Below are 15,699 nucleotides of genomic sequence, written 5' to 3'. Positions count from 1 at the left end.
TTCATGGTTACTTATTATACATTTGTGTATAGTGGCTCTGAAAAATTTGCAGCTAACTCCTTCCTTGGAAAGATGACAGCACAACCCTTATTAGAATTGCTCATTGTCGTGGTTTAACCCCAGCCAGCAACTAAGCACCATGCAGCCGCTCACTCACTCCCCACACCCACCCAGTGGGATGGGGGAGAAAATTGGGAAAAGAAGTAAAACTCCTGGGTTGAGATAAGAACGGTTTAATACAACAGAAAATTAGAAACTAATAATGATACTGATAACGCTAATAAAATGACAACAGTAGTAATAAAAGAATTGGAATGTACAAATGATGCGCAGGGCAATTGCTCACCACCCGCCAATTGACACCCAGCCAGTTCCCGAGCGGTGATCCCCTGCCCCCACTCCCCCCAGTTCCTATACACTAGATGTGACGTCCCATGGTATGGAATACACCGTTGGCCAGTTTGGGTCAGCTGCCCTGGCTGTGTCCTGTGCCAACTTCTTGTGCTCCTCCAGCTTTCTCGATGGCTGGGCATGAGAAACTGAAAAATCCTTGACTTTAGGCTGAACGCTACTGAGCAACAACTGAAAACATCAGTGTTATCAACATTCTTCTCATACTGAACTCAAAACACAGCACTGTACCAGCTACTAGGAAGACAGTTAACTCTATCCCAGCTGAAACCAGGACACTCATTAAAGAAATACATATCTTAGGAATGAAATGCCAACAGAAAATTAGAAGAAACAGATGGGAAAGATGGAAATAGACTGTCTCAACCTTTAGCCCCATGTCAGGAAGTTATTCTGCTTTTGAAAACATTTGGTTTAGTCTTCTGACTCAGATTTTCAGAGGGCTTTTATAATCCTTCAGTAGTGCACCTGTCAGTTAATCCCTTGTTATAATCTATCTTGGATCACCTCACAGGAAGAAAAGATGATGGATATGGTCCCAGCCCTCTGTGGATTGGCAGGTTGATTCGTTCTTTGGATACTGAGGAGGATGCACTGGAGGTCAAAACAGCTGTGACACAAGCTGGCACTAGACCAAGGGACCTCTCTCCCCAGATAAACACAGCAGAGCAGAGGATCTGTGATACCTCCCTGCATCCTGCCTTGAGAACATATTATATGCTTCTATTTCCTATACACACTGCATACTTTTCTCTTTTTTTTTCTTTCCTTGCTTTCTAAGTTTGCTTTTCAGAGTCTTCTTTAGCAACACATAATAAATTTAACCTTGCAATGTTTGCCATGACCAAGCCAAAAGCTACAAGTAAGCATAAGTGGCCTGATTATAAAAGAAACAAGTCTTATTCCAATGTAACAAAGGTGTTTAAAATGTGGTGAAACTGTGCGTTTCCACTGCCTAAATCACTGCAGACATTCTGCACCTTCATGGTTTTTGGTATTTTTCTTTCCCTTTCTCTCTCTCTGTCTTTAGAAGAAGTACAAATATACATTCACGACAAAAGCTAAGAGCTGCCATTATCTTTTTTCTCAGAAAGGACAGTTGATATCATTTATAGTGAAAGTCAAGCTAAGGCAAAATACACAGCTGTACTGATGTAGAGACAAAAAGAAATAGCAACTGGAGATATCTCTTAAAGTTTTATCTATTCCCCCATCTTTCCTTTTTTTTTCCCTCCCTTAAGTTTAAAATAACATTTAAATACTTGCTTATTTTGCCAGAGAGCAGCTTACATTGCCAACATAAGTATCTAGGAACAGAAGCCAAACCTTGCATTACTGTGAAATCACAGTAAGAAGGTAACAAATAGGTGCGCATAGACTGTAACATCTTCAACTCCTTCCATATGTAGTCCACCCCATAATTATCTCTCAACAGAGTATTGTGACAGACATGAAAATTCCTGTCTTCTCGTATCCATCTGCAGAGCCTTGTTTTACATTTGCAGCTTGTAAGGTTTGTAGCACCTTATCAGACATCCTTGTTCACTTTGCAGGCTGCAAACACCAGAATTTGTGGATAGTTTCTTAAAGACATGATAATGAGGTGCTCTTCCATAAAATCTACTGAAGAAAGTTGCCTTTTTTTTTTTTTCCCCTACTTCTGGCAGTACCTCAGACATAACAAGATGGTAATTATGGGGAAAGTGGATGTGTAAACGGTGAATCACCGTGTATAAGGTGAAAATCTGACACACTAAAGCCTAAAATAACACTTTTTCCCTTCTAGACTACAGATTTTTCTGTAGGTTTATTTTTATCACTTTTTTTTTTTTTTTTTTTTTAAACAGATAGTAAAATTGCTTTGAAAAAGGCAAAAGAGACAAAATGTAAGAAAATCCCTAAAAATCTAGCTGGCCTACAGAAAAGCTGTGATAAGGTTAAGATTGCACTCTTGCTCATGTTTGAGTATTATTGAACAGCTATTGAGGATCTGTCGCTTGATATGCCAGGACCTCCCTAATGATATGGGTGTGACACACGTCCTCTGTACTCCTCCTGAAGCAGTTTTGTTTATGGAAACTTCAAGCTCTTGATACCAGGGAAAACATTTATTACAAGAGAAGAGAGTAACCCAGGCATCCATGGGGATATGAGTCTTTACAATGTTTGCTTTATTAGACTGATCATGAGTTTATAAGCATATTAGAGGTGACAGGGGTCTCTGAGGAAAAGATAGCAGCTCCTTTTTTCTTTTCCAAAGTGCCTGTGGGTAGACCCTTACTTGTTTTGCAGTCCTTACAAACATTCAGCATTGGTTGCTTTCTACTTCATTTTTTAAAGATTTAATCCCTCATTTGAAGCTATCAGACTTCTAAAACAAAGATCCCTCATGAGTGCATTTGTTGCCAGCACTCTTTAAATAGGAGCACATTAAAATCAAAGTTTTGACTCCTGGCACAGTGCTTTAATGGCAAATGGCCTTCTCGGGACTTTAACTTGTTCAAGCTGGAGCATCCACAGTGCTATGGGTGGAAATGGAACATCAGGAAAGTGTTTGGGGAGGAAAGGCAGATCTTTCTTCTATCCAACACCCTTCTCATGAAAAGCAATCTGCCCTTCGCCAAAACCTCAGAAAAAGGCTTGCTTGCTTCTTTCTTTCCAGTTTCCTTTTTATGGGAGAAAAGGAGTGCTCTGCAGTGATGCACACAAGAAAGGATTGCTCTCCAGAGAAGCGTGACTACTCTCTCCTAATAATAATAGAAAAGGCAAGCAATCTAAGCATTTACAAGAATTTGGAGCAGAATGTAATCCAGATTCTTAAATTGGATACACTCAGTTGATCTCTTGCAAATTTGTCCAGTTCCATTTGGAGGTGAAACTGAGTTCTCAGCCAAGGGTTTCTGAAGGGACAGTGTTTTTCGTACGCATCTGAGGTGGGAAATAAAGGCTGTATGTTCCTTCAGTAACATTTTATTGGGATAGCCCAGTGTTAACTGCACAATACATAAAGCAATACTAATCAGCTAGGCCACCAGGAATTAAGTTGATCCACTTGCTTGTCTAGATGCTAACTTTATCTAAAGGAATGTGCATGTATAGAGGGGACCAACCCAACAAAACCAGGAAGATGAAAGCATAGCTTTGCAGGTTTTTGGTGTACTTTACACCTCAAACACATCACACAGCATAATTTTAGTGCTGCAACTGCTATCAAACATTCTTGAAAATATTGACACCTGAAGCAGAGTTGCCTGTTTAATTACTACTCTCAGGCAGTACGTCTGAGCGTCTGGAAAGAAGGCAAGTATTTTTTTCATTGAGGAGTAGAAAGTATTTATTAAAATGTAAACAGTAAAATCAATGAGAGGTTGTGTTCCCTAAACAGACAAAAAAAAGCAGCATCAGAAAAACAGAGTATTGTAGCAGAAATGTGTCTTAATTAATTTCCAAAGGTGAAAACAGCAAACAATTATGAAAAACATCTGCCACTCAATGTTTCAGTAATGCCACAGCTTTCCAGTTAAAATCAATGCTTACTTGAAGAAAAGCTTCTGTTACCTCAGGAAAAGAAAACCCAAGATTCCTACCAGAGATCCTTTCCAACTTTCTTTACCGACTTCAGGGAACCATATTCCTCACCTGCTGAGACCTTTTCTATTACCTAGGCCAATTCTAAAATAAAATGAACTATTATTTGTACATTCCACTTACTAGTAATTACTAGCAATTTCCACATGTTTACACCATGTCTTGCCTGGTTTTGTAAACTAATAACAAAAATGTGTCTATGTCAAAGATCAACATATAAGCCAAAGAGTCAAGAACCAAAATGCAGAGCTCCCCTGAAAATTCAAGAGGAGGACCTGAACTGAGGACCAAGGCAGAGCTTTATCTGAAACCAGATTCACATCCAGTGACTTCTAGTGTTTGTGGAAATGGCGTCTGCACGTTCTCCAATAATGAAAGTGCAGTTCAAGTAGAAAAGGGTACAGCACTCAAAGTAATTTAGATTATACCTTCTGAAGCCTAATTCAGATTTACAATCATCAAACAATCAATTTTAAATAAAAGGTCTTTGAAAAAGAAGAAACAACCCTAAATATTCCTGTCACTTCCCTCTACCCCCCCCCCCGCATCTGCAGTATCTGATTAGTCAAAACTCACATTATTTTATCTAAAAATTACTATATGTTATTTTCACACAGCAGCAGCTATTGTCATACTATAGTGTTACACGATGACTGCATTTTTTTAAATTTATTACTGCTTAGCATGTTTCTATAAAACCTTTCAGTTGTACTAGGAATCCAACCTACTATAATTTGTATGCATTTATTGAAGCTTAATGAAAGAAAAATCAGCCTACATTATTTTTAAATGAAAAATTATTTTTGTCCTCTTGTAATTTGCATGTCCTCTCAAATTTCTCCATATTTTTTCTAAATATTGAACAGCTTGTCTTTTTTCTCCTTCAAATATCATGCCAACTTCTTCCACAATGTCAACCAAAAAAGCAGCTGACTATTAGTGATGAATTGCCTTAAGCTTACAACAAAGCAAGTGACAAACTTTTATAATAACCCTTTCCCTCCAGTTCTTCAGGCAGTATTAATTTGCATGTAAATTAATAAACTAAAAATGTGGAAGCACCACTCAAGGGAGCTAAAACAACTTCAAGTTATTCTAGTAAGCTTGCTTGAAGAAAGCATACTTTTTGCCCAGTCTTGGACATTAGGGAGTCTTGCTTGCTTGCATTCTGGATGGAAAATTTTGCAAAAACCCTATTTTTCCCTGTTGAAGCCACAGCAGTGTGTTTAAGAGTTACTGGAGCTGCAGAAGTGTAATCACAGTTGTGGGTCTCAGCTCACAGGCTAAGGATTGCACAAAAATATCCCACTTAGCAGCACACTAGTATCCAGTCACAGTCAAAGGCTTTGGGTCTCTTGTTAGTTAACAGAGGATAAGTAGATTCGTAAGCCAAAATGACTGACGAGACATCTGATATGAAATATCACTGTTTAAATAGTAATAATAGGAAAAACTGAGTAAGCAGTAAGCGACATCTAAGGTCTTACTTACCATAAATTCCTGTTGAAATACAGGGAAATGCCTGTAAAACAAATGAAAGAAAAAAAAAAATCAGTGGGATTTCTGTTTGCTGAACTTTTTATCAAAACCAAAGGTATTTTTAAATGCCTGTTTTTCAACACTCAGAGTTTATATGTTGTAGCCTTCATTCATACGGCAGTCAATTCACAGGCATTTTCATACTATATGAAACATATTCCATATGTTTTCCTTGCTGTCATGTTAATAAAGCTGCATTCTTTTTCTCATCTTGAGCTATAAGCAACATTTGAACCTGGAATCATTATTAAAACTGCCTTTTGAGCTAAAAATTAACGCCATGAGCTAAAAATTAATGCCACAAGCTAGTATGGTAGGGAAAAAAGAGACATATTCTCTAGGTAGAGTTAGACAATGTTTCTTCAGTAGTAAAATAAGCTTGGCCAGCTTAAACCCTGCCCTCCATGGCCTCTTTGCCATGCCTTCATTCATTATAACCTCCTTCTTTGTTTCAGAGCCTTTCATTTTTAACCTCAGTTCTTTCAGACATGTGGTTTATGGTGTGACCCAGCACAGCTGTACTGGTACAAGTCAAAGGCTTGCAAACTGGTGCAGGGAGAGGAACTAGAAGATGCTGGGTGAAAAGAAAGAGTACATTTTGGGGTCAGCTCAGACACCAAAGAAAATGCATCATGCAACAAGAGATGGTTATAGACACTGTGCCAGCAGGAACAACAATTTATGTTTCTCCTAGCTGTACGTGTTGTCTACAGATTTGCATTTCTGTGAGCCAGAGTCAGTTTTCCACCAAAAGAAACCAAAGCTGTATTGCCCACAAGGCTTCACAAGAGAGACAATTTTCTTTGTGTGCAGTTGATATGTGGTATCACCTTTGCCTCCCGCCTCTGGACTGACAGAAAACACAGCTCAAAGGTACAAGAGCACCTGGGACCAAAGTCTCAAATATCCACCCTCCGGCTCCCTCCAGATCCCCTGGCAATGAGTCATCATACAAAAGAAAGGAATTCTTCTTTACTTAATCACACAGGAAAACATTATTCAAAGCTAATGCTTGCTTTATATTTAACCAGGGAATTAATTAGGGAATGGTGATTAAGAAAGGAGAGGTCTAATGGAAAGAATACATCCTCCCCTCCCCTCTGAAAATACTGAAGTAAAATAAAGTGGGGGAGAAATATAGTGTCATTCCTTCTCACAACCACTACAACTTACATCCTGAAAAATACTTAGCTTTGTAGTTTGTACCTAATAAATAGCAACAAATCTGCTCTTTAAGGAAATGAGGAGGGGGGGGGGGGGGAACGGGGGACGGGGTGGGGGGGACGAAGCCCCACACATGGTTACAGAGCTCAGGCTGAGGTGGCAACAGAGGCTCCAGCAATAAGAGAGAGGAATAAAGGATGATTTTGTCCAGTTTAGCAACAGATTTTAAAATTCACAACTATTGAAGTTTCACATGTTAAGAGAGAATTTCTCCAAACAAGTCTTTTATTTTCCATTCTTTTCCACAACTTGAGTAACAGCATGTGATTTAGATACTCTTATTGGTCATGGGGAATGAGTAACAGAGTATTCAGGGTTCCTTCTCTTACTGGCCCCACAACCCCAGGCAAGGGGAAACAGTCCTGCAGCACCTCTGAAATCCCGTCAGTCCTGCAGCTCCTTGGGCAACACCACACATGGTACCTACAGTAAGCAGCACCACCACTGGTGACTTCAGATCCCCACGCATATGGCAAAGCCACTCACCTCAGTGAGCACGAGCTGGGGCAGCTCTGCAGCCCCTGGGCAGCGAAAGAGCACTAGCTCCCTCCATGTTTCTGCAGATTTATCATCTGTGCAAAGCAAAGGGTATATGGCTGATACGGCATCCAAGCAAGATACATCTACTTAAAGCCCTGATGGTGATCTTGAGGTATTTACAAGACTGGTCAATGCACTATGGGACAGGCTGAGCACACACTGCCAAGATCTCGCATCGCAGCTGTATTTATTTGGGCCCCTGGACCTGAGTGCCTGAAGGCAACGGGCTCCAAGGGACTGGGCTTCCTTTTCAGCTTTGCTTGGAGAAGACTAGACAACTGCATTTTCAGCATTGCATGGCAGACACTTGTCGCATTTGTTCATCTCCATTCACAGAATACGCTGCTCTGAGGCTGTTTAGCAAGCTTTAGCTAGCAATTTGTGTGTTGCATGTGTTTCTTAATACCTACTTTAAAATTACTGTGTAGACACGTCATAATCATTACCTTGCTTTCAGTTTCTGTCATGCAGCTGAAACACATCTGAATGGAGCTACAAGAGTGTGTAAAATCTCATCAAGCTCCTTCTGAATACCAGTCTGTGCCATAACTTAGATGAGCTCTGCCCTCTCCCTCATTCAGAGATGATCACAGCATATAACCAGCAGATGTAATTTCATAAAATGTGACAGTGCTTTTATTCATTCAAGGAAGGCCCGTGCCCGAGATCACATATCAACTGTGTTTCCTCTTGGCTCCTAGGGAGACAATTTAGTCTAGATGCCAGGTTGAAATTACTGGCAGAGCAGTAATGGGAAACTCACAGCATGGATATCAACATACTACAATACTTGGCTTATGGACAAAAGATGTTAAGGTTTCTAACCTTTTCTGTGCATAATAATATCTTAATTATATATTTGATTTCAAGGAAAAATTCAGTTTCACAGTAGGAAACATTCATTCCGATTTCCACAATAAAACATTTCTCATCTTAATTTGTTGCTGGTAACTGCTATTTATTGACTAACTAACCTTTAATTCCTTTGCTACTGAAATAGTGTGTTTGCTTTATTTTGGGGGTAATAAGAAATGCTACCCTGACAGCACCCAAAAAGGATTACAACTCTGGAGTGAAACACAAGTAAGAACAGTGAAAGCTTCCTACTACTACACTGCTGCCATCATCTAAAGAAAGCTTCCTACTACTACACTGCTGCCATCATCTAAAGAAAGAGGCCAAATTAAATCAGCTGTATGAATACTGTAAGACTGAAATTGATTTAATTCCTGTAGGACAGGATGTGAGTGCTCAGGCTCTGGTACTTTTTAATCTAAGGTTTCTTTACTAAGGCTACAGCAGCAGTGCTAATTAGGATGAAATGTAATGGAGTTTCATGAGGAAAATTTACAATAGTCACCATGCGGAGGCCAAGTTGGACTCTAAGACATTGCAGTAAGAGGGACCTGGGTATTTAAATACTTAAGGGCTTCTCTACAACAAGGGGTTCTAGTTCACACTGAGCTACAATGTATTAACTGTTTTACATTAGAGGAATACAATGGCTATGTCTACATGACCAGATGCCTCCTACTGCCATCCTAATAATTGCCTCCACAGAGCATGGACTTTCTTCAAATTAAGTGCTTGCCATTCTGCACCAGCATCCCAGTGTGATTTCTGCCATGACCAAGCCACATATAACGTAAGCACTTTTCTTCCAGCACATAACAGCAGAGAAAAATAATATCAAACACAAATTGAGCTTTCTCTGATTTTACTGCATCATCTCATGAAGCAGACTGACTTATACTCATGTTTGAGAGCCACTCCTTCATACAACTTGCATTACTGAATCATCACAAAGAACTCATTGAACTTATAAAAAAGTCGTCGTTTTTACTAACATTGCAAGTAGAAACATTTTTAATCTAATTGTTCAACAAAGTAAAAAAGTCTTAATATCTCTGGGTTGAAGATAGTTAAATGTGTTACACACAAAACAACCAACACAAGCTTCTCCAGCAAGTTCAAAGTAACAAACATTCCCTCCCCAAAAAATTGGCCATATACTTTATACTTTGACTTTTTTCTTGGTCATTGTCCTTGCCAGCTAGGGCCTGTGCCACCACTGTAGGAAAGCTTGCAACTGAACAAACCTAAGGATGTTAAAAAAGACTACCATTCTCAGCATCTTGGTCTGGAGGAGCTGAGGAGCTGTACAGGAGCCTCCATGCAGCAAACATGCTCCATGTAGCCCCAGCGCTCCGTGACCTATGATAGAGGTGTTCTGCTAGAGGAGGAGCAGATAACTGACACTGGGAAAAGATTTATTCAACAAGCAGCTTGCTCCTTTGTGATCTCCAGAAGTTGTCTCTTCATCTCCCTGTTCTTTTCCGTAATCTGAGGTAGCAGCCAGCCTTTGCTTGATGAAGATGATGCCCTCCTCTATCAGCTCAAGCTGGGCTACTTCCCTTCCCCATCATCTTCCTCCAGAGCCTGCGAAGCCTCACGCACTCCTGAGCTGCCTGCCTTTATCCCCTTGACATTGCTAGGGGTTAGCTGTCCACAGCCTCTCTTTCTGACCTTCTCCCTTTTATTTGCCAGCAAGTGGGAAGTTGCCTTGGGTCTTAGTTTTGAGCACTGCACCAGTGCAATTGTATTTTCCATAGCGGCCAAGAAAATGATGTGCAGTTAATTCTCTTTGCCTGTTGTTTTATGGACCAACAATAATTAACTTGCCTTCCACTTTGAAAGGCTATCCCTACAGCACCTTAGCAGCATTAAGAAATTGCAGAAGCGCTAACACCCAGACCAAAGAAAGACCCAAAGCTCTAAAAACCTACATGCCAAAACACTCTCCATGTCAGATAAGCAGAAACTGGAGTCCTTGCTTCAACAGGACAATGCCCCACTCCTGCCACTCAGAGGACCTGACCCAAAACTCAGTCAAACTGCACTCTCAATAGCACCTCCGTTCATTATTTTTAAAGTTGGACTTGAGTTTTTTGTTTTTCAGCTTCCTTCATTTGTATCAAAATATTACAGTAAAATCAGTTCCTCTGTGCAGTAGGCATTCTTGTCTTAAAAGTAGTACCATGAGCACTTTTGCTAGATTGTCTTACAGTTGGTGATTGCCTCATGAACTGAAGTGGCAGGTGAGTGAGCAGAGGGAAAATTGCTTGTTTAAGAACAGCCCTGACAACACTGCTCTGCTGTGATTTAAGAGGGTTAATGCCAGAGGGACTCTGCAGAGGTAAAGCAGAGGGTTACAAGGTAAAACTGCCTATGCTAGAACGAGCTCTGCTGCATAGAGTATAATACGGGACTTTTCACACCTTAAGTTTCCATGTCTGTTTTCAAAAATTTCACTGTAATGTAAATATATATTTGTAATAACTTTGTAGAGCATCACAGATTAATAATGGTTTCATTGGCACTTTACTGCCTCTGACTTGTCATGTCGACTTTAAAAAAACCCACTATTTACTGCCTAAAGCCTATGCTTTCTGCCAGAAAAAATCCCACCACGTTCAGACAGCATACTGTGAATATTTTTTAACGTGCAACACCAAAAAACTGTGGCATGTACATCATGGCATTATGAAGTGCTGTTATCAAGACTGCAGCACAGCGCTATGAAAGCTAAGTATCAGCTCAACCACAAAGTAAACTAATTTAAATGGTATAAATTGTTTGAATAATGAATAATTTATTTTCATGACAAGATTTTAAAATTTGAATCTAGTCAGTGGTGAAGAGGTGTGGTGGGGAATATAGTGGTGTATGTGTATCATTTGGAGCACATGGTTGAGGTGCTACAATGGCAAGGAATGTACAGGATCTTAGCCAGGAAATTGGAAGATGTGAGAGAGCTCGGTGGGGTTTGACATAAGGTGTTTTTCATTTCCCTTGTTTGGCTGGTGATGTGCATTTTGTAGTCCTTACCCCCCTCTAGGTATTTTGAGATGAATTACGGTTGTCAAGCTGGAATATGAAAAAGCAGAGAAGGCATGGTCCTGGATGAACTTAATCTTTCATTTCTTTTAGTGGCAGAAAATGACATTTAACCATCAGTTGTACATGCTCCAGACCCATTGTAATCATTATTTTCCATGTACAAGAAGAAGGATTCAAAACTGGAAACGCTTCAAGCTCATGCATGCCCATCTTGGCAGCATCCACCTGGGCAGCTGGTACACACGAACGTAACATCAGGTGTGCGCAACAGTACCACTTGCCAAGCATTTCAGTGCAGCATTAACATCAGTAGTACCATACCCACTTTAAATTAAATCATCTCCATTGTGCGGACACTGACTTGTGGTATGCAAGCGCAAATAGCACCATCTACGCCCACAGTTCAACAGGAGAATAATCTGTAGAGCTCAGGGACAGTGAGAGGGATGTAAGAGCACTAACGAGCCATTCCTAAGACTAGCATCAAACAGTGCAACTTAGCACCAGGAGAACCAGCAAATTACTGTTCCTTTCCCCTTGCCATGACTGTTAACAGTCTGCCCTAACTTAATTTCCGTGCCCCTAAACAGTCTGAATGCAGTTGTAGCACTGTTCTTCAGTGCTCATCAACTAACTTCAGTATCAGCTACACTGATATTCCTGTTGATCAGCCGAAGCTCCTTAAAAAATTGGGTGCCTTAGATGCTTTTCAGAATAACATGTTCTATAAAATCACCTAACTCCAAAAAGCACAATAAACCTACAAACTTCAGGGTCTATTGTATCTCTTAATCTGCACAAAAAATATCCACAGGGTAAATACGTATACACATGTTTAAGGTACCAGTAACATCAGCCATTCAGAGTCAAGTTTCGCTACTTTTACTAGATCAAACTTATAAACCAAACAATTTCATAAACCACTAACTATAATACTATCCTGTTACCTTTTAAAAATCCTTATACTACTATTTGAAAGAAAAAAAAATAAAAAAACTTCTATTGTTTCCCAGTCAATCTCCTGCCATAAATTCTGTATTTGTCATCATTCTGAACTGTAATTTAATGAGCAACAAATTTTGCAAGTAGCTATCATTCAAGGAAAACGTATTAATAGAAAACTCTAATGCAATTCTCTATACTGAAAACGAAGGGAAAAAATTAAATGGAAGAATTGAATAGGAGAATGTTTAAACTCAGTTTTCATTACGGACTATATTAGCATGTTTATTAATCTGTCTTTAAAGAATACAAAAGTAATTATTGCCTCAAAAGTGAGTCTCTTGAATACAGCACATCACACACAAACCTTTAGGCATTCACAGGAGCTTCCTCATTCACACACTGGCAGGTTCATGAGCTACAACTTCCAGCTGTTCAGCACAGTCAGAAACACCAGGCATGCAAGTGCCAAAAAAAGTTGGGGGGAATTTTCTTGTAGCCTCCAGCTATTTTACATTCCTAAAAGTTTACATGCCAACTACATGAAGGTTCTCAAAGGATGCTGATAGCTGACAAAATGCTGGTCAAGCAACTGCAGTTGAAGCTCAGATTCCAAACCAACATGAAACATCCTTTCTGTATTGTGGCTCAAGACTTTTCTACGCATCTTCATTTACCAAAATGTAAGTTAATATTGCGTAATCAAAGGACAACGGGTTTAGAAAGTGACACACAGCAGTAATTAAGTTTAAAATAAAAATCTAATGGCTGGATGGCAAATGATTATTGAGAGAGGACCTGTCGCAAAGCTACTGAAAGCTGATTGAAGGACTGTTATTTAGTAAAAATTATTTGCAACAAGCGCATAGACAACTTTACCATAACGCAGAAAACACAGAAATCCAAAACAAATGTGTGTCAGTTTTTCAGAGGATTTCCACAAATTTCCCCTGCTTGTTACACTTAAAGACTGCTCCAGATAAATATTTACCACAAAGACTGGAGTTTTTCTTTAAGTCTGTTTATTTATACAGAAGGGCAGTTACTGAAAGAGGCCACCTGAGAGGTTAAAAGGGCCAAAAGAACAACCTTAATATTTCCTGTTAACCAAACTAAATAGATCAAGGGGCTGCAGGGGAGGCTCTTCCTCTGATAACCTGCTTGGCACAAAAGCAGCAATGTTCTCATTGTCAAATTGTGTGTCTCATCTCACATGATGAGTGACAATTTTGTTTAATTTTTACTGAAATAATTAAAAACTTCAACCAAAGAACATTCATTCAACAATGAGAATGAGGGAAAAAAAATACTGAGGAATCACTACCAAGATTTACAAATCATTTTTAGCAGCTGTGTATTCTAACTTTATATGAGTTTAAAATAGATTTTTGAAGACATTGAAACCAGCTGCTACAATGAACTATGCAAGATAGTAGAGTACTGTAGTAAGGAATTAACTTAAGAGATTCACTACTTGAGGAATTCTCACCAAATTTTTATTTTAAAATTTTCAAATTTATTACCTTTCAGTAATTAAAAGTAATAGCTCAATTAACTGCCTGGATAAAGACCTGGACTGAAAGTTGGTCAAACAATTTATTTGATTTCCTCAAGTACAAACTCAGTTGTGGGCTGGGGGTTGTCTGGTTTTTTTTTTCTAAACTGTTTGCACATTTGTAGTTAGAATGAAAAGTTTGTAGGGGAACTACAGACTAGAAGTTTGGTGCACATTTTTAAAAATCAGAAACCATTTACATTTAGAAATCCTCAGAAGTGAAATTGTATGTTTCAGGCAACTGCAGAATAGCTGAGGTTGGAAAGCACGTCTAGAGATTGCCTAGTCTAACCCACCCACTCAAAGCAGGGCCACCTAAAGCCAGTCACCCAGGACCATGGCCAGTCAGGTTGGAATATCTCCAAGAATGGAGACTCCACAACCTCTGTGGACAACCTATTCTGCTGTTTGACCAACCTCAAAGTAAATAAGTGATTTCTTATGTTTACATGGGATTTCCTGTATTTCAGTTTGTACCCATTGCTGCTTGTCCATTCAATGGGCACCACTGGGAAGAGGTACTCATTTTTACTCCCGCCATCAGACATTGCCGCTAAGCCTTCTCTTCTCTAGGCTGAACACTCTCTCGGCACTTCTTTCCGTGAAACACAGTCCAAGCCCTTCATCATCTTCGTGAACCTTCGCTGGACTTGCTCCAGTGTGTCCATGTCTCTCTTGTACTGGGGAGCACAAGGCTGAATAGAGGGGAAGGATCACCTCCCTTGACCTGGTGGCAACAGTCTTCCTAATGCAGCCCAGGAGGCTGGTGGCTTTGCCTCCAGGATGCGTTGCTGGCTCATGGCCAGCTTGTTGCCCACTGGGACCCCCAGAGCTACCTCTGCAGAGCTGTTTTTTCCATCTGGTCACCCCTCAGCATGTACTAGTGCCTGGGGCTATTCCTTGCCAGGGGCAGGACTTTGCATTTCCCTCTGCTGGACTTCATGAGGTCCCCTCTGCCCCATTCTCCCACCCGTCGGGGCGCCTGAAAGGCAGCACACAACCATCTGATGTATCAGCTGCTTCTCCCAGCTTTGTATTGTCTGAAAACTCCCTGGGGTGCTTTCAGCCCTATCATCTAAGTCAATAAGAAAGATCTTTAATACTATTGGCCCCACTATCGTCCCCTGGGGTACACTACCAGTGACTGGCCTCCAGCTGGACCTTGTGCCACTGACCACAACCCTTTAGTCCCAGCAGCACAGCCAGTTTTCGGTCCACCTCTCACACAGAAAAAAATATAGACAGAAACATAATAATTGGGTTTATAAGACAGCATCTGCATAGTATGTTCAGAAGCCACTGCAGTTCAAACACCAATTAAAGGAGCAAAAGCACAGACGATGATGAGGAAAGACTGAAACATCAAATGAGAACTTGGAACAGATTTAAGTTTTTAAATTTTTTTTTTCTTTCTATACCAACCCATGCCAAAACAGGCTTGAAATGAATGGCAAACTGATTTTAAACCACATCTGTGATGTGTGTTTTAGCCCCAGCAGAGAACAGTTATGAGTTTCCTTCATGCTGAAGAGCAAGAATTAAAAATCCCCTTGCCTTTTTCAAAAAGAGAAAGGGACATTTACCTACACGTCCCATATTGCATCAGCTTCTCGGTACTGCAGAGCATGGAGCAGTTGCCAGGTTTGCTTCTAGAGTCCCTGAACTATCAGTGTCTAGTTATTTTGTCAAGAAGAGCTTGAATATGCAACTTCTTTCACAAGAACAACACAGATACTGCCCTTGTTACTTTTTTAAATGAAGGATATCAGCTATTTTCAGAAGACTAATAATACTGTTTAAGTATACTCACTTCAAAAACACCTGTTATCTTAAGGGATTCCATTTCTTTAGCCAGAGAGGCCATCTTCACAGCAGTGTTTGGGCATTTCACCCCCACTGGCATATTTCTGCTCACAAGATCCTGCAGGATCCACTGACCTCATCTTATGTGTGTATTGCTAAGAGGAGAGCTAAGATCCAGCTTCATCTCAGTGAAGCCA

At 40.1% G+C, this 15,699-nt stretch overlaps 1 protein-coding gene across 4 annotated transcripts in view; it reads right to left on the bottom strand.

Moving 5' to 3' along the window:
* MACROD2 (mono-ADP ribosylhydrolase 2) overlaps nucleotides 1-15,699 on the bottom strand; it is a 912,387-nt gene that overhangs the window by 300,902 nt on the left and 595,786 nt on the right. For all 4 annotated transcript variants that reach the window (XM_049799615.1, XM_049799616.1, XM_049799617.1 and 1 more), the window contains exon 7: nucleotides 5,491-5,521. In XM_049799615.1, the coding sequence (XP_049655572.1) occupies nucleotides 5,491-5,521 (31 nt within the window). The remainder of the gene's footprint in view (nucleotides 1-5,490; nucleotides 5,522-15,699) is intronic.

This window comes from Accipiter gentilis, chromosome 5 (genome assembly GCF_929443795.1).
Source record: "Accipiter gentilis chromosome 5, bAccGen1.1, whole genome shotgun sequence".
In the NCBI taxonomy this organism is placed as follows: Eukaryota; Metazoa; Chordata; class Aves; order Accipitriformes; family Accipitridae; genus Astur; species Astur gentilis.
This window is presented reverse-complemented; position numbering and strand designations above follow the sequence as displayed.